This window comes from Phalacrocorax aristotelis, chromosome 1 (assembly GCF_949628215.1).
Source record: "Phalacrocorax aristotelis chromosome 1, bGulAri2.1, whole genome shotgun sequence".
Taxonomy (NCBI): Eukaryota; Metazoa; Chordata; class Aves; order Suliformes; family Phalacrocoracidae; genus Phalacrocorax; species Phalacrocorax aristotelis.
Genome location: NC_134276.1, coordinates 194166489 through 194193814, shown reverse-complemented (window position 1 = coordinate 194193814; position 27326 = coordinate 194166489). Strand labels below are relative to the sequence as shown.

At 37.7% G+C, this 27326-nt stretch overlaps 1 protein-coding gene across 2 annotated transcripts; it reads left to right on the top strand.

The window, feature by feature from the left end:
* The first annotated feature begins 1607 nt into the window (after positions 1–1607).
* IQUB (IQ motif and ubiquitin domain containing) lies at positions 1608–27326 on the top strand. Of its 2 annotated transcripts, XM_075081188.1 has the most exons (13): positions 1682–1803; positions 2195–2688; positions 3853–4014; positions 4118–4293; positions 4535–4690; positions 6317–6527; positions 10794–10969; positions 15800–15970; positions 17345–17521; positions 19167–19415; positions 23023–23208; positions 25418–25607; positions 26409–27326. In XM_075081188.1, the coding sequence occupies exons 2-12, from the start codon at positions 2229–2231 to the stop codon at positions 25583–25585; spliced, it is 2292 nt and encodes a 763-aa protein (XP_074937289.1). In that variant the 5' UTR covers positions 1682–1803; positions 2195–2228; the 3' UTR covers positions 25586–25607; positions 26409–27326. The 2 variants fall into 2 exon arrangements, with proteins under 2 accessions (XP_074937288.1, XP_074937289.1); XM_075081187.1 differs by lacking the exon at positions 26409–27326 and having other exon boundaries at positions 1608–1695; positions 25418–25751.

Sequence of the window (27326 nt, the reverse complement as noted above, 5' to 3'; positions counted from 1 at the left end):
ACGTTGCAAATAATTTAAGATGAATATGCTAGCAAGGCATAATTTGGAGTCTGACTGTAATGATTTTGCTTGATTTTTCTCCATTAACTATGTTGGAAATACATGATGATGCAAAAGATTTTATCATTATGTGCTGTAATACAGTAAGGTAAATCACTGCAAGCCTCAGAGTTAACAAACTAGATCTTTAAAACACTTTGAGATTGGCTGATTGAAGTCATCATGCAAAGGAAAATCACCCTATCTGCAAGGATGGTACCTAATAAAGACAGAGCCTGTTAAACCAGAAAAACAGCTTTTGGATTGCCAGGTAGCAGCAGTACTGAGGGTTTTGTTATTCCTCACGTGTTATCTGTGATGCTTAACCGATTTTGAGTGGCTGTGTTCTTAACAGGACACCATTTTCAGCTTTGACATAATTTCTGATGGTGTTCAAAGCAAGACGAGTGAAAGCTGCTTTTATTTACAGCATATATGCTATTTCGTTAGAAAAAAAATCCTCTTGCAAACTGAAAATGAGTTGGAATGTTTAATCAAGTTGACTATATAATAGTGACAAAGCAACACAAAATGACAGTATCTTTCTACAGAATTACTGCTGGTCCTATTCTACCCTGAGTTCAAGTTCAGTCAGGTTTTGGAAAAAAAAGGAGCATTAACAGTAGTAATGGGAGATTTCTGTCCTTTTGATGGGAAGCATGCCCATGTTCAAATGCCTGTCAGTGTCTCTGAAAGTAGGTAACGGTGACCATGTCATACTGAGTATGGATATAACTTCAATGCCTGCTGAAATGCAACTTTTTTTTTTTCAGAATTCTCCCAGAGCTGTGACACAGAACTCTGCATTTCACCTCTAAAATGGTTGTGTGAAGTGAGCGTAGTCTCAGTTTTCCTGTAGCGCGCTGAAAACACTTGCAATGGTTGTCTCAGAAATCACACATCAAAACACCAGGAAATTCAGTTTCGTATGGTTTTAATTCTGCTGTGTCTTGATTTCCACTCGGCAGCCTCAGGAACCGCAGACCTTGCAGGGGAGGATGACACTGTTGGGCTGACAACAGCGCGCAGGGCCGTGCTGCCGCGCAGCTGGGACTCGATGGTCTGTGGAGCGAGCGTTGCCAACACCCCAACGCGCCAGCTGTTCCTCACATCCCGGAAACGGGGCTGGGCATTAGCACAATTCCTGCTACCGTCCTGTATAAACTGAAAGGAAAAAGGGGTTTTTTTTGGTTTTTTTGTTTTTTTGTATGAACGCCACGATGAGCTAGTAAGAGTTCGCCTTCGCCCTCCAGTGGACGGCAGCACAGGGTGGGGTGCCAGCGCCTGGGGTGCCGCGGCAGGGTCACCGCCTTGAGGCGGCGGCGGAGGCAGCAAGCACGTTCACCGGTGCCGCCGTCCTGCCGTTAACCGCTGCGGGGTAAAAGGGAGCCGGGGAGGCCTCTCTGCCTCTCCTTTCACGCCGCTTCCCTTTCTGCGCCCTTTTTGGCCTTGCCCGTCCCTGGGTCGGCAGGCGCGGAGCACCGACCCGGCGCCAGAGGCGGGGCGCGGCGCGCAGGCGCAGTGCGCTGGCATCCCCTCCCCCGTCCCCGTCCCCCCCCCCCCCCGTCCCGCCGCCCGCCCTGGTCGCTATCGCTACCGCCACGCGCCGCCGAGCCGGAGCCGCCCGGGCGGGAGGCCCTGCGGAGAGAGGAGCGGGTGCGGGGCGAGGGGCCCCCCGAGGGCTGCCGGCCCCGGCGGGTGGTGCCGGGGGTGCGGGGTGGGGGGTCACCTCTCGCCTGACTCCTGCCGGCGGCCTCCTCCCAGGTGCCCGCGGGGTTTTGCTACGAATATGGGATTTGGGCGCTTCCAGCCCAAATCAGTTGAGTGGCAGCCCGAACAACCTTCGCAGTGCGGTGTCTCTGGGTAACACTGCTCTGCTCTGTAAAGCCTTGTTATATATCTGTATAGCTATATAGATATATATAAAGAATTATGCCGACTACCTCTTGGGAATGCTGTTGAGTATTCTGTTTGTTAAACACCAGTGAGAAGACGTTAAGTGTTTGCTGGAAGCAAACACCTTGTGCTATTCTGAATAGGCTATTTTGGAATGGATAGAGGAAAAAGCCTTTCAGGATATGAAGTGACCCATATATTTGGTACTAGAAATGTGCTAGTATGCTTTTTTAAATAGATACTGTGATTATTCTTGCAGAAAGGTTAAAAACGCGCAACCAATACTTTAGGAAATGGAAGATTCATCGGGTGGTTGCTCTGAAGTTGTTATGGTGGAAAGGTCAGGTGCAGAGCAGCCATCTGCATCCTCCAGAAGAAGAACAGCCAGAGAGGCCAAGAGCGGGGACCCAGCGGAGAAGCCTCTGCGCTCAGAAGCTACAGGCGCTGTACAGTCAGAGAAGGGCTGCGAGCAGCAGGCTTCTCTGGAGCAGTCAGCTCTGAAGGAACAGGAGCAGTCGAGTTTGGCACAGTGGGAATTACCCAGCAAAGGACTAGGCAATCAAGAAGCGATCAGAAATAACGAGCAAGATGTATTTGAGCCAGATGCCCTGTTCAGCGCATCATCCGAGAGCACATGTCCCGTTACTAATGAGAATTATTCTACTTTAGTTGAATTAAGAAATTCAGAAAGGGAAGAACAAACATCTCAAAACTCAGTACTACCAGAGAATGCAGCAAGTGGGACAGTAACAGGTAAAAAATTTATTAAGGCTTTCTAAAGAGATTTTCTTCAACTTGATTATGGCTTCTTGCTCCTCCCACACCCTCATTCTGTTCATGTTTGCTGGTTTTTGGTCTTGAAGTGACTTCTTAAATTCTAATATAAAGCATGCTTGAAAAGGTGAAGAATGTATTCTGTATCTCAAGTTCCAGTAGCAATTTATAGACTAACTTGGCATTTTATAGAGTGGTCTTCGTTTCTAGAAACATGCGTGAGAATGTATACGTGTTTTGTACACGCATTTGAAAAACAACAGTGCGTAATTCACACACGTACGTGGGCTACCCACAGTTTAGACTAGACAGTAGCAGTCACCTTACTATTTTACGTGTCTCAGATTCTCCTGTAACTTACCTGCCACCCTTCTGTTATCCATGCCTTTCTCCTGCAGTCCTTGAAACACTCCGTCATTTCCTGTGCTTGTTCCTCTCCATTCTGGGTGTCCTGTGTTACCTCCTCTTCCCAGTTCAGTGCCCCGTTTTCACAGGTCTTCAGAGCGAAAGGTAACATGTCCCGTTCAGCAGGTGAGCACAGGGAGAGACCCGTCGGAGTATGGAGCTGCTGACTGCCTTCCTCTTGGCAGGGCTGCGTTCAGATGCTCTTGTTCTGAGTAGCTGGCGATTGCTTCCTAGGAAGGGCACGGCACCAAAGCCAGACTCTTATCTCTAAATCAAAAAGAAGTTATTTCTGGAGCTTCAAATTAAGTAGATCTGGTTCAGAATGTAGTCTTTGAATAAACACCAGGTCAAGTGTTGTGTGACAAGACGACAGTGATTCAGCCATTGTGTACTTAGATCAGGTCTAAATTGGAGCAGGTTTAGGTAAGATTTTTCAATAAAAATTCACTGTATAAATGGCTAACTTTGATTTAAAATTTTGCGTTTGCAAATAAAACACTTCTTGTAACTTTTTAAAAATTGTAGTATGAATTTTATGTGGTTACAGTATTATGTTGGATGTCTTTAGAAAGTGTGTGATTAAATACTGTTTCAGCTTTCAAGCAGAGTGTCTTCCCACCTGAAAAAAAATCTATGATTGTTCTGTGTTTCAATAAGATAAATTCAGGGTAAACTTCAGTTATTTTATTTATTTGTTTTAAGAAACATATTAGGAATTAATTTTGGTTTTATTTTTAGGAAGTATGATTGAGGATGGTGAAGCTTTTAGGAGGACTAGAACTAACTTTGATGAAACTATCCAGTCTGAGAAGCTATGTCTTGATCAGGAACATTTTCCTGGGAAAGCAGTTCAACAGGATTATCACATGCCTGATGTCATAACTGTCAGAGTACAAACAGGTAATTGCTGTTTATAAATGTGTATCAATAAATATACATGCTCTAATCTCAATCTGTTACTAAAAGAAACAATATTTCTATCTTGGAACTTCCATTTCAACAGATTCTGATTCATTCCAAGATGTAGTTGTAAAAATTGAAAGACCTACCTATCATAAACCGTTTCTGGGTGGATTTAAGAACAGGATAACGGGAGTGGAATTTCATAATGCAGGATCACAAACGATACCCAAAAAACGACCTGTCAAAGGAATTCAATTATTTTGTAGGGAAACACAGGTAATGGCTTTGTAGTGTCTTTTTAGAATGTTGGTTTTGCCAAACAGAATACAATGTTGACACAATTATTTCCAATAGGAGTGAGGATGTATATCAGAAGTAAGAGTGCAATTGAAAGTATTTAGTGGATAAATATCATTAGTCTTGTGATTTTTGTTACAAGTAGCTAATTTTGCCACTTACTGTAATGAGAGAAAAAAAACCCTCTGTATATTTTATCTGACATGCATTTTTTCCCCAGACGGTTTTTGAAAAAAATAAGCCACAACAAACAAAAAATACAGCATCAACACAGATGACTAAAATTGGCCTGTATGTGTCAAACATGACTGACAAACTAGTAAGTCCTGGAAGGTATCTTACAGCGGAAGAATACCATAGACGTAGGCTTGAAGCAGTAAGTTCTCATCTATCTGAAATTCTATCTGTAAAGCAAAGTATTACAAAGGTTATATGAATATTTAATGAGTGTTCAGAGAGTGAATTTAACAGCGAACTGCAAAATGTCTGCTTAATCTTCACATTTTGAAATCTTTCAGATGTGGGGAAGCATGTGTCTGCTCGTTTACAATATTAGTGTTTTTAATGACATCCGACACCTTGTGGTTTCTTAAGGCCAACGTGCAGTGGGCCTTTGGAGTTTTTTGGTGCGCTTAGTCGCCTCGTGCAGGCGATTCTGAGGACAGATTGTGTATAGTCATTGTGCAGAGGATGCCATTTAGGCACTCCAAGTTGCTATTTGAAAGCCCCGTATTCAGTGACTGCACACCTAACTTAAGTACACCCAACATCACGTTAGGTGGGGCACTGCTTTGTAAATGGTCTACTTAGTAATTTAATTGCTTAAAATAGGCAGTCTTAATCTAACTAAATGGAGAAACAGTTGGTTCCCCACGTGTCCAGGTAGGATAATTGTATTGACATGGTTGGCAAGATGCTTCCAAATCTTCTGGGTAGAAGTTTTCTGTAGAACCTCTTATTTGGTCAGCATCGGCTGGTGGAAGTAAGTCTCTTGTAGCAGTGGAACCCAAATAGGTAGTTGTTTCCTCAGGACTGCCGGTATGTTTTACTCTGATCATTGCTGCCACTTACTGAAGTCTGTAATGTATCTGTAGGTAATCTATAACGCACAGTAGAGAGAGACATGAGCTTGGTGTTGGTTCAAGTTGATGGATTTGCACAGCGCAGTGTAGTTCCATATTGAAATACTAGCTGAAGACCTATCCAAGGGAAATGTTAGGCTAAGATATCTCTAGAGACAGTATAACTGTATTAGTGTGGTTTTGTGCTTTATAGCCTTCGATGCTGAGCAATGCTTATTAGCTCATGGTATTGACCTGGTTAAATTGCTTGTGGTGTAAGTACTACCTCAGCTGGCAGATGCTCAGGCTTGTGCATTGTGCCCCCTTAGCTTAGTAGAGACATTTCCCCAGTCTTTATTGGCCAAAGCTTTGGAAGGTAGATTTTTAAATTTTCTTTTTTAAGTTCTGTCATAGGAGCATTGGTAATTTCACTTCCATTATTTGTTTACAAACAGAGCGCATTTGATTTTTTTGTGTGTGTGTGTGTACGTTGATTTTTGTATTCAGGAATTTAACAGAAATTTTGCAAATGTGTGTCTAACTTCCGAAGCTAGACACGATATAAATGAATAGTAAAATGAGGACCTCTACCCACAAAGCTGAAGAGAAAAGAATAAAAACAATACATGGCAAAAGGTATTTTTAAAGGAGCGATTTGAAAACGAAAAATAGATTTTGTAATTGCAGTTTATACTTTAACTTGATTGTTTAAACATAGTTTCTCCACTGTACTTGCTGATTAAACTCCTGCAGTTACCTGCATAAGTAAGCACACTAGTGTTTAGACTAACAGTACATGAGTGTTTTTGTAACATTTAAATTAGTTTGAGTACAAGACAAATCTTAGAAAATGTGGTTAAGTAGCTAGAAGAAATAACAGTTTAAAAAAAAAAGCCATATAGTTTTAAATTCACGATTCTTTGGTATTGTATCATAAACAGGTAATAGTACTGCAGACATATTTCCGTCGTTGGCATGCTATAAATGTTGTACAAAATCTGAGGGAAGAAAAGAGGTTAAGGCTGGCATGGGAGGCACAGGAAGAGTTACGGAGAAAAAAAGAGAAAGAAGAAAAACTGAGGAGGGAGCATGAACGAAGACTGAACCCTAAAACAAAAGAAGACTTTGAGCTACTGTACCATGCTTTAGAATGTAAGTTGTTTTTTTTTTCCTTAAAGAGGTACTTTTAAATCAGCAAAAGAGTACTGTTTGTTTAAAACAATCTCTTATGATTTTGACATTTCTGTAGATACTTCCTTGATTTTTTGACAGAGTGGAATTTCTTTAGTTTTTAAAGAATTATTTGACATTTGTGTATTTCTAGAAGCAGAAAAGGCCTTGACTCTCTGTAAGCACTGCTCAGCAATAACTAAAACATCCCCATGTTTTCAACTTTGTTTTCATCACAAATCCAAAACATAGCCCCATACTAGCTACTATGAAGAAAATGAACTCTATCCCAACTGAAACGAGCACACCTTTTTAGGAAGTAATCAGATGGAAGAATGATGCTATTTGGCAGGGCTTGGGTTTTTTGTTTTGTTTTGTTTTAATTAATCTCTGATATTAAGGTCAGCTAGAGAAACAGGAACTGTTTTTTTGGATCAGAGTTACTTTAATTGTCTTAATCTACATTTAGGATGCTGAAAATAATGCAATGAAGAAATTACTCTTAGGATCCATAATTCATCATTTAATATAGACTTTTTTTTTTATAATGGATTATATTTTTTTCCCAGAGTTTTACAACATATGACTGAGGTTATTCTTGTTGTCCTACTTGTCTTCTCCTGTTTTTTCTCCTTTTTAGTTTATTCCATGTTTCACAAAACAATTGTCAAAATTTTAAAAATCTGTTAGGAGTCCTACAGGGCATCCTGAAAGACTTACTTTTCCTGTTGGAGTGGATGGTGTCTAATATGGGCAAGCACCTCTAAACTTTCCTGGAAAAATAAGGTGAATACTGCAGAAAATTGACATAACCTACAGGAGAATAATGTTGCAAATGTAACAAAAAACCTAGAGTATGTCCTTTTGGAAAAATAAAACCAATAGAAAGTGGTGGACCTCTACCAGCTTGTAATGGAACTGCAAGAGTTCTTTTTAAAATGTCTTCTTTTAAGCAAGATGCTTGCATTGTGACTTGCAACAACTCTTATATTATCTAAGGTTGTATAGCTCTTTGGCAGTTTGGACATTACTATCTCTGCAGCAGAACTGGCCTAATGGACTACCTGCTTCATTACAAAGCCACCTGACCTACCTTAAACCATCCCAGCTATTTCCTCCATGGTAAACTTCGCATAAATTTGGTGGCATGTGTTATTTGTAGAGGTTAGGATCATGATTCAGGAATTCCCAAGTTATATGCTAATCTTTTAACACTGTCATACTTTTTGTGGCATTGAACAAATCTTTTTGTCTGAACGTATAAATGACTTCCAAATATTACTGTTTGTGACAAACTGGTCTTAAACGTCAGGTTTTTGGGAATGGTATCTCGATGAGACATGTGGTTTGTTAGGGGTTGTTTCCCCTGCCCCCCTTTTCCGTCATAGTCAGCTTTTCACTTCACAAGAATCAAGCCTTTTTGATTACCTAATCAGACACACCTTTAAAAGCCAAGGTGCTCAAATAATCATTTTTTAATTCTCCACTTAAGGCAAGTGCTACTGTTTGATATCTGATTTCCTGCAATATTTTCTTTAAAAAACTGCTTCCAATCTAATGTGCTACCACAAGTATCATCCACTTTTTTTTTTTAAAGTGCTTATTTGCAGTAGAAACAACAAAGCTGAGTAGAAGTTGTGAATGAGTGCTGATATTTCCAGTATTTTTAGATTTAAAATTTATTCAGAAAATAGTAATATATTAATGAAATTAATAAATTAATATCTAATTTACATTTTAGTCTTATATTAATATACAATATATTATTTTGTATAAAATATAACTGTATTTTCTTTAAATATAAATATATTAATATATTATCCAATATATAAAATAAAATATACAATATATAAAGTATATATCAAATGTATAATAAATAATAAAAACATTCATTTATATTTTGTATAAATAAGTATATTAATAAAGTTAATATTAAGCAAAAATTTTTTTGCTTAATTTAATGTAATTGGATTCACAAATAACAACACTTTCAGCTTGGCATGTTTGGGAATTTAATATCTAGGCACCCTGAAAAGCATGTGCCACTTCAAAACTGGAGGATCAGAACAAAATCCAGTATTTGAAATGTCTTTCTAACATTTTGTTAAAAATAACAGTCTGGTATCAATCTTTTCGGTCTGTTTTTGTTTACTGGCGTTGACTAGCTGCTTCTCTACATGGAGACTTGCAGTCATGCTCTTTATTTTAATAGAGCTTAGTGGTTCTAGGAAGTGTTTTTTTTTCTACCTGCATCTGAAACTACTTTTACATTCTTATAGTGTCAACAGTCTACACAAGCTAAATCATTGTGACAGTAATAGAATGAGACTATTGGCCTCTAGAGACCTGTGAAGGTTATTGCTGCTGATCACAACAGGGGGATACTATTACATGGTCAGCCAGTACAAGCAATTCCTGTCGGTACAGAAACTTGCCTGTTGACTGTATGGTGCTAATGAGATGTAGCTATATATTCAGTGTGTCTGCATACAGAGACGTTGGTTATTTACTTGAAAAGCATGAAATACTTCATTTTATAAAAGCTGGAAGAATAATAATTATAATAAGTAAAATCTCTGTCTGTATAACATATAATCTAAGAGGAATGTTTTTAGCTTGATTGCATGTGTATGGTGAATCAGGAGGTGAGTATTGATGATAACTGGCAGCTTCTTCATTTCTGTAAGTACGAAATTGCTTACTGTATTTATTAGCTCTTCCTTTGAAGTTGCTGCCCCCTTCAGGCATATAAAGCTTCATGTAAATGAATTCTACAGAGTGCTTTTGTTTGCTGAAATGGCTGTATTTAAAAATATATCTTTTGGTACTCGGAACTTGTCAAACAGCTGTCATATTAATACCAAAGCTTGGAGAGCCTTAAGGAAATTAATTGAAATATTTCAAAATGGAAAACATAAGGTATTGTAGATAAGAAAGCCACAGGCAGAAAATAAACTTTCCTCCTTTCCCTCCTCCCGCCTCTAATCTTACCTGATACAGGATGTTACTGGTTTTTTCAGTAAGTATACAACACTTATTGGATTGTTTTCTTTATGTTGGCTTTTGCTTTTGCATAACTGTTCTGGAACAATAACAACACTTTGAGATATTATTCAGGAATGTTGAAGTTTTGGATCTTGTAAAATTCCCAGCAAAACTCAAGATGTATTTGAAATGGAAAGGACTCCTCAGCAAAGCCAAGAATTGTTAAAAGGAATGTAAAGGATTCCTTATTGTTCAGTAAACACAATTTGATTTTACTGACAGATATCTGTAAGGGCATTAGTCTGTGTATCAGCACTTAAAGTCAGAAATGGATACTACCAAATAAACCATGATAGACACATATGTATAGTTCTGTATGTTTCTGTCATTAAGCAGTCTAATTTATAAGTGCAGCAGGTACCTGTGGTTTGGAGATTTGACCCTAGGAGTCAGAAGGCCAGATTCGTATACAGCACGTATGTATTCACGTGTTGCTGTCATTATTATCCTGTGTTTTGCATGCCACTTCCACTTGAAGGGTTCTGTTGTAGAAGAGGAAAGGGAGAGTAAAGCAATGGCTGTCTGATTATTAATGCACATCCGTCTGCCTTAGATGGCAAAAGATGATACCACTCAAATATTCAGTGTAAGACCTGGAGTGCTAAATGTTACTGTCAGTCAAGTTTTATCTCAGTTTTGGAGGACTTCAAGCTTCTTTAGATTTTACTTACTTATGCAAGGAGAAGCAGTAAGATTCTCAGCCCTGAGCACTAGTGGTACCACAGTAAGATGCTGTCCGTAGTCTGTTGAGAGGATCTCCGTGGTATCTTTTCTTGTGACTTTGATGAGCAATTGTTTAAAAAGTTCCTATTGCTCATACCTTTTGGAGATGTTTGAGTCTCAAACAGTTATTTTAGATGCAAAATTGTGAAGAAATAATTTCATCACATGTTTCCACAGGAGCTAAATTCTTTTTCTCACATAGAGCTTCTTTTTCTCCTAACCCATCTTCGAGTTTGAAGTACAAATTGGCAGTTTGGAATTGGTGTACAAACACATGTTCTCACAGAACATCTGTATAATTTACATTCATTTCTGGGCCATTTTGCATGTATTGAAAATATGCATAACAATCAACTCCCTAAGATAGAAACTGGCTTTTAATGAATATTGAAAATTAATTATGTTATTTCTTAAATGCAAAAATAGAACTTTCACTGGAAAACGTTTTGTAAAAGATACCCAAAATATTTGTATCTGTAGTATGGAGGCAGGAGGAGACTGAGCGGATTAATAGAACTCTTACTGGAGCTGAAAGAAAGGCAGCGTTTTGTGGACTTGTGGAACAAGAGGCACAGCTGATTGCTTCCATTGGGAGACACAAGCTAAATGCAGATGAGGAGAATCAACAAAAAGCAATACTGCACTTTCTCGATAAGGTCAGTGATGTAATTTTAGGCTCAACATAAAGAATAACAAAGTACAAGAACAGAAAAGGCTTCTGCAAACTGCCTGCCAAAAGTAACTTTTGTAGCTTTCACAGTGAATCATGTGAATGCTAATGTTACAAATGTCCCTATTATCTAGTTGTTCATGTCGGTACGATTCAGTAGATTTCTTTTTCCAAGCTGAGAATTTCTTAGCTCTGTGACTGATTGAAGAACTAACAGTGCATCATTAAGACTGTTAACTGCTTGTGTCTGCAGTAAATCTCAGGGGTGTGTATATAATAAAATCGCACTGAGTGGATGAATTTTGTATAATGTAACTATTCTGCCTAAAGAACATGATTCTGATGGCATGGTTAGCAGCACTAAAGCTTCAAATTCTAACAATTCAGAATGGTTAATTTGAGGTTATAAAGCATCAAGATATTGTGTACGTACTGTTCTATATTCTGTACTGTGTACATTACAGTGATGTAAGAATTCATGCATGAAGCTATGCTCTTTCCTAATCTGTTTTTGAAACTTTAAAAATCTGCCTATTAGCTTCTCTTTCCAAAATACTCAGTTTCACTAATCAAAACTAATGACTAAGATTTTCCCTCTGGTATGTTCTGTTCACTGTTCTCTAGTGAAAAGTTTGCTACTGCATTTAAACTTAAATGCAAATGTTTAAGCAAGTATTTGTAAAATTAAACATTAACCCTGCAGAATGTTATCCTTCGGGAACTAGATTTGTCATTTATTTCCCCATTGAGCGCAGGCCTCTGGTCATCATGTGTCTGTCTTTAAAGAAAATATTTATTCGGTTTTCATGTACAGGATAGAAACCCAGAAGAGCTTTCACTGAATCTTATATCATATTGAACTCAGTTACTAATCACTAGTTTCAGTTGCATTAGAGCTTTACCTTGAGATTCTATTCTTGTATAATCTTGGGCATGAAATTTAACACAAGATTTTTTTCAGACTTTCGTCTATAAAACAAAGATGAGAATTCATTCATACACAGAGATGATTCAGAATGGCATTAGATTCAATGGCACCTTAGTGTAAAATACACGTAAAAGTCCTTTTTAGGTAGATGTGCCAGCAATCCCATCCCCTCAGAAAAAAGAAATTGTTTATTTGGTGGCTGTTTTTATATTATGTGACATAATTATGAAAAGAAATATTGCAACAGAAATATTTTTATTATTTTTTTTAATTTTGACTATTTAGTGCTCAAAAGTAAAAATGGCAGTTTTATCCAAAAGAGATTTTTTTCATCCTTTTTATTACTGATGCGTGGGACCTGGACTGTAAGAAGCGATCTGATAAAACCTCTCATCTTTCTTCATTATGAGCAAATTACTTATCGGAGACGGTGGAACTGTTACCAAGTTTATTGCTGTGATGTGATTGTATTCTCTGTTACTGCTTTCAAGAGTGCAAAAAAACCAGAAAACGAAGTATTTAGGAATGATATCAAAACCTTGAGTCATTTCTATGTTGAATGTTTGCTTCCTCTGTTTACAATCTGTTCTGTTGTCTTCCCAGAAGAAGAAGCCTGGAACAGTCAAAGCAAATATATTTCTCTCATAACTAAGTCTCTACCTTTATTTTTCCTTTGAGGACTGCTTTCCAATGTGCTACCCTATGTAGATTACTTCCAGTATATGTTCTCACAAGTTGTACAGTTTTCTTACATCTAGGAATCAGAAGCAAAATGTTCTTCAGTACCAGAATTCTTAATGACAATTGTTGTTTGCAGATTCAGGAGACAGATGAGACTCAAGAGATGCTCTCTCTTTCCAAACAGTGGGCATGTTTCTGAAGCATTTACTACTAATCTATTTATTCATATTTTAACTTTATTAATTATCTTTTTCATTAAAGGAACTGTTTTCTTTTTAATTTGAAAATCTAGTGAGCTTCTGAACTGTTTTGAGTGTTGTTCTAAACTGTTGACATAGATAACCTAACTCATAGGAAAAGAAAGTAACGTTTTCTGCCTTTCTTACAAAATAAAATGAATAAAAAATAATTTTGGAAATCTCAAAATTAATGGATGGTTTATGTCTGTAACAGTGCAATTTAAACACTTTGTGACATTGTTGCAGTGCTAGATTATAGATTAATCAGTTATTTCTTGAACTTTGAGCCGATAATGTTAATATGGACACTTGTCAGTTAAAGTTGAAATAACACCCTTCACATATGAAGACTGCAAGCATTTCATTTTGCTGCAGTAGCCAATGTGATATGAAGCTTGCTTCTCCATGGAAACCTTCGTTCCCTTCTTTGCTGCTTTAAGCATGTACATCCTCATGCACATGTGCTTTTACAGTGGGTGCTACTGGTTGTAGCACTACGCACTATGTTCTAGGGTGTTCTTTTCTATGCTGAGCGCATTCTTCAGCATTTGTATTTTGAAGAGGAAGTACTCGATTAAGCTTTTATACAGCAATCATATTTTCTTTTAAAAAATCATGTAATTATTAACTGTTCCTCATTTTATACCTTTCATGCTTTGTGCTATTTCGGCACCCATCCTATGGTTTTTGGGTTTTTTTTTTGTTTTTGTTTTTTTTTTTTTTACTTTTCTTACCATTTTCTCTCTGTGCCTGCAGTGGTGTGTTTCTCTCCTCAGGTACTTTTTTTTCTGCTTTCACGCATTGGCAGCAGAGTGCAGTTATAATCGTCTTGCTCTCTGAAGTAACAGAGATAACAGGATTATTGTAAATTCTACAGCACTGCCAGCAGACTAAAAGGCAAGAAAAAGCTGGCAAAAAATCTCAAAGTTTTAGTTCTCTCGCATCAATCTTGAATACATGAAAATGGTCCCGAAATCAGAGAGCTTGTGATTCTGAAATACTGAAAATCTTCATGTTGATGAGACCTCTGTATTTGTTTTTTCAGTAAAAAGCTGCATAATTCCTTATTTTAAATATTTTTTTTATTTTATATAATACCCAGTTATGATGAGGTAGTAAGAAGAATTACTGAAGTTACAGATACGATATCTTGCTTTGAATAATTTAGACGTTATCATAATATAGTTGGTCAGTGTTAAGGGTCATTTGCAGAGTGGAATACCAAGACTGCTAGCTCATATATGGGTTGTTGCAAATTTATCAGAACAACCTAGTTTTAATAACCATTTCCTAGGGTGAACTCTGCCTACTGTCTCTCCCTAGCATAACCAGGTGAACGTTCTTTCTTATAATAAGTGATTTCGTAGAAGAGGATCAAATGAAGGTACTGTGGAAACCGGTGATTTTTGCCAGTCTACCATACAAAGGAGTTACAGTGTGATAATAGCCTCTAAGTTGGGCGTGGGTTTTCGTGGTTCGCTTGGGGTTTGGGTGTGTTTTGGTTTTTTTTTTTTTAGAATTTCTAGTACGGTACAAAAACAGTGAAACAAAGTCATGAAGTTACAGTAGAATTCTCCCTCTTTATGACAGAGAGAAAATTGCCTCTTTCTAGTTTTGCAGAAGTTCAAAGATTTCATTAAGGAATTAAGAGTTTTACTTTTTACTAATGTCTGTTTTTCTATTGCATTTCTTAATCGGCTCTGAATTGTGACCTCCGATTAACAATACCTCCTTTAATTAGAGTTCTACTCCAATTGGTAATGTAATTAAATGTCAGTTATTCAGCGTTAAATCCTTTTCTAAATTATTTTGTCTTTCTGTTGCTTACCTAACTTTATAATTTATTTATTTAAAAGTGGGGAAAGCTCTGTTTTGATTGTCGTGGTGACTAATCATATCTGTTGTAACTATGTAATATTCTTGGTGCTTTTATGACTTATCACCATAGCAAGCCTGAATATTTGGTCAAAACGATGATTACGTCAATGCTGGGGTTGTATCCAGAAAACTACTAGGCACGTGAATGCTGCATGAAGCGTTGCTGTAGTTGACTCGCACTGAGACTGCAAAGTGGCATTCATAAGCGTTTGTGAACACTCAAATTCCAAATACAGTGAAAGAGAATAATTAGTACGCAGAATGAGGTTTCAAATGACTGTCAATTAAGGAAAGGGAGTGGAGTTAGGTAATGGTGGGGAGGGAGTTTTGAATACTATCTTTCTACTGGGTTTAGATACCTACCTGCCTACGCAACAGTGTGGTTTGCAACCAAAACCAGTCCTCTTTCAAGAGGAGAATAGCTGGACTTTTCAAACTGAGTGGGGCAGCTGACACCATGTAACTTCTCACTGTCTAAAGAAGTTAAGGATGTGGAAAGAGACAATTGAAGTAGCAGGCATATGGTATGTGGTTAAGTTAGCAAACATGGAGCTAGGTGAAACATCCGATAAGCTGTAAACTTAGGTTTAACAAAGGCTGTGCCTTCTATCCATCTATAGCTAGCATAAATAGAACAGTTCCCTGGAGGCATTTTGTACTGCAGTAGACTGAAGCATTAAATTTGCAATCTTTACACAGTCAACTGTCCCATTGATTTTTACTGATAGTTTAGAGGAATTCATGACTGCAAGATGAAATACAGAGCAAATGTGTTCTAACACTACTGTCAGTAAATTAATTTTAAAGAAGTAGAAGCATATCCCTGTAGGAGAATATTATTCACTTTTAATATACTGTAAGTCAAAATTTTAATGACCTGCAACTTTAAACAAAGCATGCAATTGAATACGTGCTGGAAATACTTGGTGGAAAAGGTACTGTATAAATATCGATAATAGAATTAGCCTTTTGTGTTAGGCATCAGTGTTAAGTCCCTGTTTGCTCTGGTGAAATTTGATGTAACATAATGCACTTATTCAGCTGGTGATCAGGTTATAATAGCTAAGGGTTATACAAATTGTTTCTGAAGTGTGCACAACCTAAGAGATGGAAAGCGTATGATGGAAAAATCACTGAAATGGATACAGAGCACACGCTCCGTGCCAGAGAACTATTTGAAATCTACCGCAGCATTAGCATGAATGACATCCCAAAAGATGAGAGAATAGATGTGCTGTTAACACTCAGACGTACGGTGAAGGTATGTTTTATTTTTCTATTTATGTTTAGCTTGAAGCTGTACTTCCCAAAGATACAGTGACTTAATTATGTTGACACATAAGCAATGCTTCTTCTGGCAAACAGGTGCCAGGATGATCAGCTGGCAGCAGGAGAAAGCCTAGTGTACCACCTGGCGCACGAGTGGAATTTACATTCCAGATACACTCTAAATTCATATTTCACTTTGTGATGTGCGCATTTTTCTTCAAGTTGTGTTTGAATTTTAACCCCTTGATTTTAAACTTTTTTGTATATTAATACATAATACAGTTTTAGTACAAAGTTTAGCTTAATATTTATATCAGCTTGATGAAAACCATGGCAGAGATGTAAGTGGCTATTACTTTCTTTTTTCTTAGTTCTTTGAAATGTAGGTCTAAAGCCATATTTCTCTGTTGGCTTGGGTTACCAAAACTGGCAAATATTGATTTCCCCACCACCCCGCACTGCTGCCAGTGTTCCCAGTGAATTAGAAGCTGGCTGCTTTCTTTTAGTCTTTTGTATTTGTTTCTTTATTCATTTATTTATTAATTTACAAAAACAATAATATGGGTTTCAAGGTACTTTCAGGATGATATTGTTGACTTCAAACTAGAATAGAGTGCTGCTTCATGGTGTTAGTAGTAGTATCAGAATTTGATCTAAAGCCAAAATAGCACTGGGGGCGTTGCTGGTCTATGAACTCCTGCCCATCTTAATACAAGTCAATATTGCTGTAGTCAACAAATTCTAGATTTTCTGTAAATTAGCACTCTATTTGAGGTGAGAAAACATTGAACTCATTCACCTCTGATATCCCTCTGGAGAATCTCCTGCTAAACATTTGAAATATTGAAGTGACTAATTTCCAAGTGTACTCATAAAGTCCCCCATGGCTTTCGTGCGTCGGGCTTTGTTGTTTGTGGGTTGGTGGTTTGTTGGTTTTTTTTTTTTTGTGATGTTTTTGTTTGTTTTAAACCATCTACTGTGTATATACGTTGCATCTCCTATCACATAGCCAAAGGAAGCTTCTTAGGGAGATATTTCTTGGGGCTTTTGGACACTGAAAGCTTTGTATGTGTTCTGTGCCTCTGCTTAGCATTTTTTAATGCCTCCAGGTTTACAGTTCCTCACAGCCTCTTAAAGCAGGATCTGTAAGCATTCTCAGTTTTTTAGTTCTTTACATGAGTTTTCTTGGAGTCTGTTTTGCTAAGACACTAAGGGTTCTTAGATGAATGTGTTCTTATGTGAACATGCAGAGGTATGAAACGATGATTGGCAAAAAATCTGTAGTTTGCTTTTGTATCTGCGTTATAATTTGTTTGCTTCCTTGTTGTGGAGTTTGCTTCCCTTTTTCTTTGTGTTTTTCTTTCAGGAACATGAATGTAAATTAACATGGGAAATAGTGGAATTAATTGACAGGGAAGTTGATCTTATGTCAAGAGAGGTGAAAGAATGCAACTTAGAAGGACTGAGGAAAAGAATTTGTACATTATTTCTTCAGTATATTAAAACTCCAAAGTTTAACCCTGAAGTTGCTAGGATACTTAAGGTATTATTCCTATTTTGCAGTCTGACATGGTGGCCATCAAACTAAGGATGGCGGAGAATGGAAATGGAGAACAACAAAAGCTTTTTATATTTTGGATTTTGCTGTAGAATTACTGGAGCAGTTCCTCAAGAAGTAAAATATAGCAAGTACACAGGCTTCACACAATTACGCGTATATAGTCATATACGAAGTATGGGGCATAGACATACATGGATATAAGAAGCTGACAAATGGCTGGTAGCACTGAGAGAGCACAGGAACACTATGTATGAAATAAAAAAATCTGAGAATTGTAAATGGTAGGTCTTATGGGGTGGAAACAGTAAACTGTAATAGCAAATGGGCAACCAATAGAAAGAGCGATTATCTTTTCTCCACTGGACAAGAGACAGCATCCTTTGTGTCCAGAAAGGAAGAATATTGCCATTGTTAAAGTGATGTCTAATGAGCTTGCACCTAAGTAAGAGCTGTTACAAGCTTCTGTTGGACAGCCAGTTGCCACTTCATGAGAAGCAGGTATACCTATGAAGTGGAGATAGTGATAGACACCTCTCAAGCAGTTTGATTGTTTTTCTTTTCTGACTACAGATTACAGTTAAAAATACAATTCACTATCATATGTTGCTGCTTTGGGCAGCAGCAAGTATTCTGCATCTATCAGAAGAGGATTCTTCTTACAGTGGTTGGTGGTGTCTCAGGAGTAGAGAATCTGTCAGTAAATGTTAGTGGGATTTAGAACCAACCAGCAGTTATTTTACGCTAGGTATATGAAAGGGTTACCCAGATGGGTCATAGCAGAGACTGGACATGGGAGATCTTTGGCTTCTGTAGCTTTTGGTTAACTGTACCTTGAGTTGAAGGCTGAACTGGCCTATATTTGTATTTGAATCTTGTAACCTTCTGTAGACCATAAAAGAGATGGCAGTTCATTAGTAGATAGTCAAGACGACCAAATCCTCATGGTACTTTCAAAAAAAGGCAGATGACCACAATAGGTAGCTGCACTATCAGACTACTCAAACTACCCAATTACAGACTCGAGTCCTCTTCACAGACTACATTACATTCTTTCCAGAACCCATAAAGCAATATGAGGGTGAGGAGATCATTAGCAAGATTATTTTATTATCTTCCCATATATTGTTTTTGGGTGTGTGGCTCTGATGATTTTATATTCTTATGCCAAAATGTTAATATGCCCATAGTCTTAGGGTTTTATCTTTGACAAAAAGGGCAGATTCTATATGAAAAGTTAAATACAGAAGAATTAGTTTCTCTTTTCTCTGTGTTGTCATCTTTCCAGAGTGGCTGACAATCTGTATACATAAAAGTGCCAGCAAGGCCACTGGAGCATAATGTCTAGCATCTTCATATAGCTTAAAAATGGATTGACTGATTTGTATAACTGATTTTAACAAGTACATTAAGAAAATCATATGGCTTATGGTATTCTATTAAAAGAAAAAAAACCCAAACAAAACAAGAAACCCCAAACCCTACCAGGTATTTCAAAATAAATATTACTGGCTTTCACATATTACAATACTTGCATGTGTATATGTAAAATATATTCCAATAGAGTTAGGGTGGCACACAATAATACAAAGATACTTTGTGGTAAATTAACTTTTTTTTAATCTTTTAGGTTCCACCAGATCCCTTAAAGCTTTATAAAAATGTTAACTTCTGTATTAGCTGTGAGAATGACTTACCATCTACTGAGTTTCCTGTTCCTGCTAATTCCCGCACCATTGGCAGATGTCGCTTGTGTTGCAAGCTTGATAATGAGGCTCAGCGACGAGAAGCATTTTTGAAGTACAGACTTATACTAGAAAATCTCAGAAAGTCTGAAGCTGATTATCAAGATGATGCTAAAATTGTTTTCGTAGTTCAGGTACTGTCTGAAAGAGCATTGCTAATAACGGAAACTGGTGGCTTTGACTATAGTTTTTCCTTTTTATTGTGTATGTTGTTGACAGGTGGAGAAATACGCTAAAAGCTACAAAAAATTCCTGTAATATGGGATGTTCCATACTGTAATGAAGAAGCACTTAAGCTTTTGAAGTATAGCTGCACTTTCAAAAGTGGTTACAAGCTATACATTTGAAAGAAGGTAGAAGTCTAGCTGAGAGGTCAAAGAGTCAGATGATCAAAATTCTTCTGGTTTTGCTATGGCCATCCTGTTGGATACTGGCATCATCCATAAAGCAACAACCATGTTTTTGTGACTATAATATTGTTCAAGACATAATTCTAGTAAAATTTTTTAAGCCCCATTATTTGTACTGCTTTAGTAACACAATTGTTCTCTGTTCTCAGAAGGAAAAAAAAATAAGGAAGCTGAGGTTTTGACATTCCTGTTCTATGTCAGCAGAATATCTGAAAGTTGTACTGTGCTTTGCATTTATTAGGAGGGGATTCACTAAATATTTTAATTTTCTAATTTTTTACCATAATCTGTAATCATCTGTAATCTTTTACAGTATTACTATGTAGCTAATTTTTCTTAATAATCATTACTGGAATAACTCAGTTCAAAGAACGTCTTGCCTCTCTGCAGCAAATTCTCTCGTTTAGTTGTTATTACTTATTTTGTCAACAAAAGAACTTGACATCCACTATCCACTGGGAAAGTTTTAAATCTGAGGTAATGACAAGGTGTTATTTATTGAAAATATTGAACAGCTGAAATTTGTCTGAACTTTCTGAAATTTAGTAATAAAACCCTCTACAGCATCAACATTCATAGAACAGTTTTTGAACTGTATTTTCAGTATGTCTGAAAAGTTGTCTGTGTCTAACTTGGTTTATTTTAATATGTAACCATCCTCCAAAATCTTTTGGACCTCTCTCACATCACATCATTTGTCATGTCTGGTGGCACGGAAACGTGACTGCTTCTTAACTGCTGACACCGAGAGTTCTCACTTGCAGTTCCGTTTGTGGTTGTACCACTGCAACATCTCTAGTGACTGTGTCATTTTCATCCAAATTAACTTCAAGTTCTTCTCTTTAGAGTTGTAAATATCTGAACAACAGAGGTTTTTATCTTATATCAGTAATTTCCTTGTTCTTTTCCTAACACATCCTTAAATTATTAATTTTTTTCTGTGCTACTTGCGTTTCTTCCCAACAACCACCCATCCCCTTTTATCCAGAAGACAGCTCTAAGGCATCTAGAATTACTTGAGCATGACTAGAAGTCTTTTGTAGCAGCTATGACAGCTTCATTCATTGCACAGTGCAGTACCATTACTGACTCTGATTGTATTGTCTGTGGATAGATGCAAGACTTTTGTGAGAAGATAAAAGGTGTTTCTTCAGCTCTCTTGCATACTGATTCTATCTAAGTTTGTTATATAGGTTATATAGGTTGACCACCTATATGAGTGCTGCTAAGGTTTAAAAGGCAAAAAGCAGTTGGTGAGAGTTACAGTAGCTCCACTAAATTCTGCTTACTGCAACTAAAGACTTTTTTGGTATCAAAATGAACTAGTTCAGCAAATGTGTCAAGTCCTGAGGCTGCCTTTTATTCTTTCAGAAGGTTTAACTATACCGTGCTCCTTAGGATCAATGGTTTATACTCTGGTTTTGATATTTCGTGGTGAGGATCATCGTAATGGGAATGTTGTATTCATTTGAAGTTAAAAATACACTGAAGTCCTTTATCGGTTTGCTGCCTACCCTCTTTACCCCATCTCAGCTGCTGAGCCATCAATGATAGTTGCTTCCAACCTGTCAGATGACAGTGCTGAAAGCCATTTCTGTGTCTTGTGAGCACAGAACAAATTATTAGGGGCGTGGAAGGGAAACATCATTTGAAATGAATGAAATGTAAAATTTCACAGCAAAATCCATGCCTACCTTTAGAAAGTGCAGAAGCTGCCTCTGAAATCAAACTCTTCCCCATAATCTGAGAAGTTTTAACACAGAACAAGCTTTTGCCTATTTTTCAGGCAGAAAAAAAAAATTGTAATCCAGGAAAAAGGAGGAGTCAAATTAGGAATCTGTTTTACATGAACCCTTATGTGCCTCAGTATAGATTTTTGCAAGATCTGGTTAACTTTTGGGATGTGTACCTTAGCACACAAATAGTGGTACTAGCTAATATGTCTGCTTGCAAATTTCTGTCTTCTAAGAAGAAGATGCAGAAGTTACTTGAAATTTTATGAAAAGGGAGGAAATACTGAAAATGGAAGCCAATTAGTGAAACATAATCAGGGAGGCCCTGTAGGACCAGATTTAAGACCAGGTGTAGGAGCAGTCTGGTGTTCCTGAAATCAGTAGCACAGATTTATTACCAGTGGAGGTTCTAAGCCCAGCTTTTATCTTCTATTTTCCCTGGCAAGAATTTACATGGGTTCTGCATTTTGGAAGCAAGACGGATGTGAATACATACCTTTCACTAAAGCACTGTGTTGGTATAGTTCTATTCATTCTTTTTCAAGAATTTAATGTTACATGTAAGTATCATTATTTAATTAAGATTTCTTTTTAGAGGAATGAGTCTTCTTCAGATGGCTAATTTGTAGGAAAACCTATTTAAGTGTCTGTTGTTTACAGACTCCTGTGGATAAAAATCTTGTAAAACTTTTCCATGACTAATACAGAGAGGAATTAATAGAGGGTGACAGAAAAACGTGCCAAAGTTCAGTAGTAACTGCTGTCCCCCTTTTTTTTTTGTTCAAGAGGCTGTTTTTATCAAGATTTAGTAGTGATTTCAGATGGCTAGTATTAAATTAAATTGAGATTGATGTAAATTGACCTTAGACATAGGTTAGAAATAGATTTAAAGGCCTTTCTGTACTAGAAAACCTTTACAAACAGACCTGTTGTTTTCTGTTAATATTGTAGCATAGCTGATCTTATAATCTCATTTGGTAAAATGAACAAGAGTATCATGGTCACAATAAACTCTTCATAGGCCAACAGCCGAGTAAGGGGAAGAAAGCAAAGCAGGCAGTGATTTGGGGTCTGTCACAGGTGGGAGTTTTTCTTGTCCTAATTCCCCACATTTTTCAGGCCAGATTATTCTGTTTATGTGTAAACTTTAAATAATTTAGTAGTGTAATAACTCTTTTATTGCATAATATTAATTTGAAGTCATCTCAGAAATGACAAAGATGGATTATTGTTATTAACCAAAAAGATCTGAACAGGCTTAAGCATGCTACATGAGAAAAACCATGAGATTTAAGAACCTTTATATGAGCAGTTAAGCAATCAGGATGTCAGTGGAAGACATGAATTGCCATTGGCAGAAACACTCAAAGTAAGAATGTAATATTTTAGAGATGATACAAGAAAAATGCAGTTGTTAATTGCCACATGGTGCTAAAGGAAGATGTGTATGTCTAGACATTCTTTAACCAAGAGTTTTTATGACATATGCATAGAAAAAAATTTTTACTCAAAGCTTTATTTGGATTTTTATAGGTTACAGTGCTTTTGTTGTGGAATGAAACATGCTTCTTCCTCCTTAACCCTGTTTTCCATTTCAGCGTCAAGATCTGCAGTACATGATCGAGAGCATATGGGGCTGCCAGTCAGCTCTCAGTGCCTGCAGTGACCTCTATGATTTGGTTATGGTCAGATGGGATAAGCAGCGTGAGTGGTCTCCGTGGAACACTATTCTCCTCACTAAAGATGAGGCAGACGCACATCTTAGGCTGTGTAACCTTCAGGAGGTAAAATTAGATGGGCTTAATTTTTCACAATATTTATATTATGTTTTAATAGAGTCCTGTGACTAATGATGTTTGGCCAAATTTAGTCCTTACACTCATCCATGTTTAAATTGATCCATTGTGACTATTTGAATGATTGTATCTGTACTATTAAATAAAACAGGCACTAGTCCAGAGGACAGCTGGAGTAGTACAGCTCATATCAATGTACCTGAACTCTGTCTTGCCCCAATTCTCCCTCCTGAAATGCAAGAAGCTAAGTGGCCTCATTGATGCTGCCTACTGAGAACAGTGCCATGCCCATGCTTTTCCCTCAGCTGAGCTCAGACAAGAGCTGGCCTGGATGAAAAACATAGTGAGGACTCACCATAAATACTATGACAATTGTGTGTCTGTGTTCTTGCACGTGCTCTGGCCTCATTGGTTTCTGGCCTTATAAATTTCTCACCAAATAACAGAATGGCTCTTTTTTTAGAACTTAACCATTTGTCGTAATTTGTTTCAGTTTACTTTCTTACATAGATGGCATTTAGGTACCCCTAGCAATGTAATCTTATAGTTTGTAATTAAGCAATAAAAACATAATTGCTGTTCTGGATTGAAAAAAATCTAATAATTTGTTAAAAAAGTCATTGAAACTGTTTTTTCACACCACTCCCTCCAAATTCCATATCTAAACATGGTAGTCTGGTCAATGTCTCACTCCACTGGACATCATACGGTTCAGTATTTAGTTTTCCGGGGCATGAAAGAATCCTGGGGGTTGTGTTTGTCCTGCAATTAGTAATGGATTATTAAGCCTTTCACCTCCAGGTTATTGAGGTTATTGAGGTCATTGTTGTATAGTAACTGTTCAGGGTGTTCTTAATTCGATTTCAGACACAATATGTGTGCATCACAAATGCAGCTTCAGCTGTTACTCATGGCCCTTCTTGTTGGAAGTCTTGAGAGTATGTGATAACTGACTGGGCAAATGAATTGCTCTCTCAATGGAAGGTCTGCTATGGGGACGAAATATATTAGTCAGGGTATTCTAAAAGTAAAAGGAATTCTGCCATCCGTGATATGTTTTGTGTGTGTGCCCAACTTGTGTCTTCAAGCAGACACATGTTTATGTGAGCATTAGCTTTAGAAGGTAAAATCAATTTCAAGCTGGAAATGCCTTTATTGACTCCTCTGTCTCACTTTCGGTCAACAAGGCTGTTCAGGCTGTCTGAATCTAGCGATGCTTCTCTGCATCCATAAATTTATGTTACTAGCATTACGGCAGGGAAAGATTCTGGTTATGCACTTACCTGGTTTAACTTTATAAGTCTGGATGCCGTAGTCAGAGAGATGCCATTAACTTGATTAGGTCCAGAGCTTCAGTGGAAGTGGGAGTTGGATCAGAAGAGCAACAGGTAAGGTATGCAAGCCTATGTAAAAATAGTAAGGTATTTTCACTTAGCTCTTGCTACAAAAATGGAAGTGGGCCACCTATAGTGAGGAGTCGCCTTTCTTCGCTGGTAATGGCCAAAGTTTTATTAAAAAAAAAAATTAGTGTGAAGTAAGGAAAATGAGGTGAAGTTAGAATGTTGTAAGTTGAATCATTGTTCATGATTCACTGAAACAGAAAAAGGCCTCTCAGGCACTTTCTTTAATAGCAATTATTCATAACGATGACTATAGTGATAACAAAGGGTTTTTTCAACTAGATATTCTGGTTATTTATTACATCATCTGAACTACTACTAATCACCAGAAATTTAGAAAAATGTCACCACTGAATGCAAAAGCTGACTGAAATGCTGCAAAATGCTTGCTGGCATGATTATTTGTAAGTAATTACTCCTTATCAAGGAAATTTCCCATAGTCATCACCTTGCAAATGCTGATATTTAAGCATTGCTTTTTTTAGTTTTCAAAGTTAAGTACAAATGTTCTTACCTGAAAGAGATAAATAAGTTTTATCTTAAACAGTTAAAAAAATGCCAGAACTTTTTCTGTTTTTATAAGGTGACACAGGTGTGGTTAGTGATTTTTCACTATTGGGCCATAACGTAGCAGTATAGAACTAGAAAATATTTCAATATGTATCACATACGAATATATTATCTGGCTTAGTTTATTAAAGGGTCACTATTTATACTGTCTGAAATATGAAGCAACATGCAGATTGCTAGATATTGTAATTGTATTTAATGAGATTTGGATTTTTTTTTCCTTTCAGGCTTATGAACCGGCATTTATTCACAGAATAAAATATAAGCATATCCGGGCAAAAAACTACTTTGCTCAGATTCCAGCGATGGCGTCATTTTTGCATAGGAGTGACAATCAGGCTAATGCAAATGCATTTTTAATAGCTACGCCTATTCCTACTGGTACAAAAACATAAGTCTTAGGCAAAGTTAATTCAGGTAACTTTAACTTCAGTTGATTAATACAATTTCCTTGGTTTTAAAGAAATGTGTTTTTCCATTAATACCTTAATTGTATTACGCATATCAAAATAAAATTCTGAAAATAAAATAATTTGATCTTGACCAGTCAATGTAACTGCATTTCATGTTTTGTAACCTCATTATTTAAACAGAAAAATGTTGATGAGCTTTATAAATTCTGATTTTTAGAGCAATGACTGTCTTTCTGTGGTGGGTTGACCCTGGCTGAGTGCCAGGTGTCCACCAAAGCTGCTCCATCACTCCCCTCCTCAGCTGGACAGGGGAGAGAAAATATAACGAAAGGCTCGTGGGTCGAGATAAGGACAGGGGGAGATCACTCGCCAATTACTGTCACGGGCAAAACAGACTCAACTGGGGGAAATTTATTTCTTACCTATCAAATCAGAGTAGGATAATGAGAATTAAAAATAAATCTAAAAACACCTTCCCTCACCCTTCCCTTCTTCCTGGCTTCAGCTTCACTCCCAATTTCTCTACCTCCTCCCCCGAGCAGCACGGGGGAACAGGGAATGGGGGTTTTGGTCAGTTCACACGTCGCTTCTGCCGCTCCTTCCTCCTCAGGGGGAGGACTCCTCACACTCTTCCCCTGCTCCAGTACGGGGTCCCTCCCACGGGAGACAGACCTCCGTGAACTTCAACGTGAGTCCTTCCCACGGGCTGCAGTTCTTCACAAACTGCTCCAGCGTGGGTCCCTTCCCTGGGGTCACAAGTCCTGCCAGCAAACCTGCTCCAGCGTGGGCTCCCCTCTCTCCACAGGTTCACAGGTCGTGCCAGGTGCCTGCTCCAGCACGGGCTTCCCAGGGGCTCACAGCCTTCTACGGGCATCTACCTGCTCCGGCGTGGAATCCTCCATGGGCTGCAGGGGACAGTCTGTCTCACCATGGTCTTCACCACAGACTGCAGGGGAATCTCTGCTCCAGTGGCTGGAGCACCTCGTCCCCCTCTTTAGTCACTGACCTTGGTGTTTGCAGGGTTGTTTCACATACTCTCACTTTTCTCTCCTGGCTGCAGTTGCCATTGTGCAGGTTGGGGTTTTATTTCCCTCGTTAAATATGTTATGCCAGAGGCGCTACCACTGTCACTGATGGGCTGGACCTTGTCCAGCGGTGGGTCCATCTTGGAGCCAGCTGGCATTGGGTCTGTCGGACATGGGGGAAGCTTCTAGCAGCTTCTTGCAGAAGCCACCCCTGTAGCCCCCCAGCTACTGAAACCTTGCCATGGAAACCCAATACATGTTCTCTGTATGCCTGTGTTGCTGGGAACATTCTGTCTATAGTGTAATATTCCTGTTGGGGGAATTTAGCTAATTCTTTGCCACCTTTTAATTACAAAAATATTACTATAAACACATGTATGAGATTTATTTCTCATCATAAGTATATAAAGCAGAATATCCCTCAATCCCTAAATTCCATCAGAACAACAGAATTGATGTGTCCTTCCAAATATAGCTGTTTTGTCTTGCAATCATTTGTGCAAAAGAATAACTTTACTTTTTATAGCTCATCTTGATGGTCATATTGGAACTGCCAGCATGTAATTATTGTATCCAAGATCTTGAAATTATTGTAAATCAGACTTATAATTCAAAATACACAATGCAGACTGTTTGGAACATGTTTATTTTTTTAGGAGTTTGTGCTATTTGAAGTAAAAGTCAGCTCTCCTCGTACA